At 48.0% G+C, this 3,487-nt stretch overlaps 1 protein-coding gene across 1 annotated transcript; it reads right to left on the bottom strand.

The window, feature by feature from the left end:
* Positions 1 to 863: 863 nt before the first annotated feature.
* On the bottom strand, positions 864 to 3,120 carry LOC127780945 (acyl transferase 1-like). Its single transcript, XM_052307941.1, has 2 exons — positions 2,659 to 3,120; positions 864 to 1,814 (listed from the first exon to the last, which is right to left on the bottom strand). Exons 1-2 carry the CDS (start codon positions 3,118 to 3,120, stop codon positions 864 to 866), a joined length of 1,413 nt encoding a protein of 470 aa, XP_052163901.1.
* Positions 3,121 to 3,487: the final 367 nt, after the last annotated feature.

Here is a 3,487-nt window from a genome sequence, read left to right as displayed (position 1 = left end):
GGTGGTCAGCGGTGGCGCGCGGTGGTGGTGGAGGAGGCGCGCCAGCGATCTGGGGAGGGCGCGCAGCGGCGTGCGACTATCGAGGGTTTCGATAGACCCATGATTGTAGTTCCAAAAATAAATAGTGATTATCCTATTAATTAATAATTTTATAGGATATTATAATGGTGGGTGCTGTTAAGTGGGGAGGTAGCCACGGTTTATCTCTCCGTCTCTTTTATCCGACTCTAGGTGATGGGGATTTCTCGCACGTATATTGGAATAGTTAGGTAGCAACGGTATGATGATCCATAGTATTTAAGCCGTCTCTAGATGCCTGTTTTGCTGTAGTAATTAGTTCTATTAACTGTTCACCACAAATTGTTGCATTGATGTATGTATGTCTACATTGAGTGCTTATCAATAATTGATCAAGCTAGTTTCCACAGTACTGTCTAATCCGTGGTCTGTTGACTTCGTAATTTCGTATACCTATCGTCAAAATCTTGTGTCCGCCACTGCCTTGGGCTTTTATGAACTGGGCTTGAAAAATGGCTGAACCGGCCCATATGCTGCCAAGTCAAGCTCCTGACATTATCCCATGCAGTGATGCAGAAAAAAAAGAGATCATTTTATCTTAAAAAGAACATTAGAGAACCATAACAATACCATTTTTATTTATTAGGAATATATATACGAGTTCTAGATAGCCATGCATGCTATCTGTAGTATATATGTGATTATTTCTAGGATGGCACCCAACCTTCTACTAACGAAAGTATACAAGAACAAAATATGTATACAAACTCTTCATCCCCTTATTGAAAGCTAAGGTTATTCCATCATATAACATCCCAAGGATCATACTGAGACATATCTATCCCTTAATAGCTCTTCAGCCAAAACGACATCTCCTTCGTGAACCTCTCCATCGCTGGCTCAGGCAACAACATCGACACCACAATCGAGTCCTCCCCATTTTCGTTCTTGCATTTCATGTGATAGCTTATCAGCTTCGAGGCGAGGTCTCCAGCGAAAGGCGTGCCGCCGCCGACCATCTCCGCCACCCCACAGCGCAACGCACCACCTCCTCCACCGACCCATTTCGTGTCAGAAACCTCGTACGTCCTGTCCATGGCGAACGCGGAAGCGGGGCGCTCCCGCCATGTCGCCAGGAGATCAACCATCGACTCCACGCGCTCCCTCGTCGTGTCGGCCTTGGCCCTGCACATGAGCTCGACGGTGTCCGCGAGAGGCTGCCGGGCCAGCTCGCCGACGGTGGCCATCACCATGGGGGAGAGATGCGCGTTCCCGTAGTAGCCCGGCGGCACGGCGGCTTCCTCGCGTTTCCACCATCTCCCTCGTAGATTCAGGGTGAACATGAGACGCACACGTCGATCGGGCTCGTACCCTAGCGCCGACGTGCGGCATCGCCACATGACCGCGGTGAGCAGCTCGAATGCCGTGGTGGATCTGGTGAGGTGTGCAGGGATCAGGCTCCGTAGAGCCGAGATCTCTTTTGGCCCGAAGCTGAAATACTTCATCACCATGGTTTCAGGTGGAGTTGCCAGCATCACATCGTTGTCGCCGTCGCCGTCGCCTGCGCTGCTGCCGTCGAGGATCGGCTTGTATGCCGGGTAGACATGGGTGAAGGATGGTGGTGTCCGTGCTGCGAAGAACGACTCTCTTCCCCACACGGGCATGGTGGATGGGATGGGTTCACCGCCGGCGAAACCAGCTATGGTTTTGATGAACTGGAGCAGGCCGAAGGCGTCGAAAATGCAGTGGCACATGTGGAGGCCGATGACAAATCCACCGCATTTCAGTTGAGTCACCTACATTCGTTCGAAAGCAGAGATAGGAATATAGGATTAACCAATTAGACATTCGGATCTGAAACATATATACGTACGCTTAACACAGGGCTAACACAATTTGGGAAGGCCAAAAAAAAATCAGGGAGTGATAAATCCAAAATTTCTGAAATTTTCGAATATTTTCGATCCAAAATAATTTGAATTTTGAATAAACGTTGATCAAATTTGAATACTACTTCAGTTCCAAATATAGCAAGCTAGTGCTAAATGGAATACACAATCTACCTAGTATGCTCCAAACAGAACCGGCTATGTTGTGGGGTTTATCCAAATTAATATTCCCTCCATTCCAAATTATAAGTCACAACCACCATTATCCCAAAGACCAAGAAATAATTATTATCACCTCATAGGTTGGATTAATTTAATAAATGTAATGCATGCACCTAATAAAATTAGAGATCTTGATAGTGGAGAATTTAAATAATAATATTTTAGTAGAGAAGATATGTTAGTTAATGACATGCATGTATATATGCCTTATACAGTATTATGGAATAACTCTAAAAAGTAGTTGTGACTTATATTATGAAATGCAGGGAGTAATACTAACTGTCCCATCTAATACTAAAACAAATGGAATATATTTTTTTTCTAAATTCAGAAAAAAAAAAGAAACAGTAGGCAAAATTGTGTCGCTCTAGGGGGAGATGGGGGGACCCGAAATTTCGAAACGAAATTGCAAACCGTGCGCTTAAAATTTTAATGAATCGGTCAGGTAGTAACAGATGCCTTGGTTGTAAATTTAAAATTTGAAAGAAAACATCTGAAAGGCTAATCAGTTGAGAGTTGAGACATATACCTGCAGGAAGAGCAGAGGCTTGTCTAGGATATGCCTAGTGTCGCCGGCATCACCGAGGAACTCCTCGACGCACGGATACGGCGGCAGCAGCGGCTCGCCGAGCTCCTCCAGCCGCACGTCGGCGGTGGCCTCAACGAACGTCACCCCTTCCGCCGTGCAGTCCACGGCCAGCTTGTTGTTCGCGCCGGGGACGAGATCAGCCCGCAGGCGGCCGGCGACAGGGTAGTAGTACACGAGGGCCTCGGCGACGGCCGCCTTGATCACCTTGGCGGCGATGTTGTCGCCGCCGGGCAGGCCGCCGGCCATCTTGGGGCAGACGCGGAAGAACCCAACGACGGTCTCGTAGTAGCGCAGCGTCCACTGGTCGTCGAGGTCGGACAGCAGCTTGGTCTCACGTGGCGTCGGCCTAGCCGGCGTCACCAGCTCCGGCGAGCTCCGGCGTGCCGTGAAAGTGGCCACCATGGTGCACGACCGACCTGAAACTGGGAGACTGATGAGAAGCTGAAACTTAGCTTAGCTTTGTATAATGAATTCCTCTTTGCCTGATCAGTTGCAGTGGATGGATCAGAGTGATGGAGCTTCAGCCGGTATATATAGTGCGTTTTCTTCTGCCAACTTTGCATGGGAACGCCTGGAAAAGGGTGGAGGCATTCTTTTTGGTGTTTGCTTTTTCTATAATGTTAAAAGTTTGGAAGATCTCTTGGAAGCTAGCAGCTGGCATGCAGGGCTCTGTCAACTGCTCAAAAGTCTCCAAAGAAATTTCTCCCTTTTAGTCAAGTTGCAGAGCTCATGGGGTGGACCTCGGCCCTTGAATCTGTATGAGTGTTAT

Source organism: Oryza glaberrima, chromosome 7 (genome assembly GCF_000147395.1).
Source record: "Oryza glaberrima chromosome 7, OglaRS2, whole genome shotgun sequence".
Taxonomy (NCBI): Eukaryota; Viridiplantae; Streptophyta; class Magnoliopsida; order Poales; family Poaceae; genus Oryza; species Oryza glaberrima.
Note: the sequence above shows the minus strand (reverse complement) of the source record. Positions and strands in the feature narration are given on the sequence as shown.

What these genes read in the sequence shown, in the direction of transcription:
- LOC127780945 (XM_052307941.1), bottom strand. Translation starts at nt 3,120, where the DNA reads ATGGTGGCCACTTTCACGGCACGCCGGAGCTCGCCGGAGCTGGTGACG. An exon ending in AGCCTCTGCTCTTCCTGCAG is followed by an intron (nt 1,815 to 2,658) that starts GTATATGTCTCA and finishes GAACGAATGTAG; the next exon opens with GTGACTCAACTGAAATGCGG.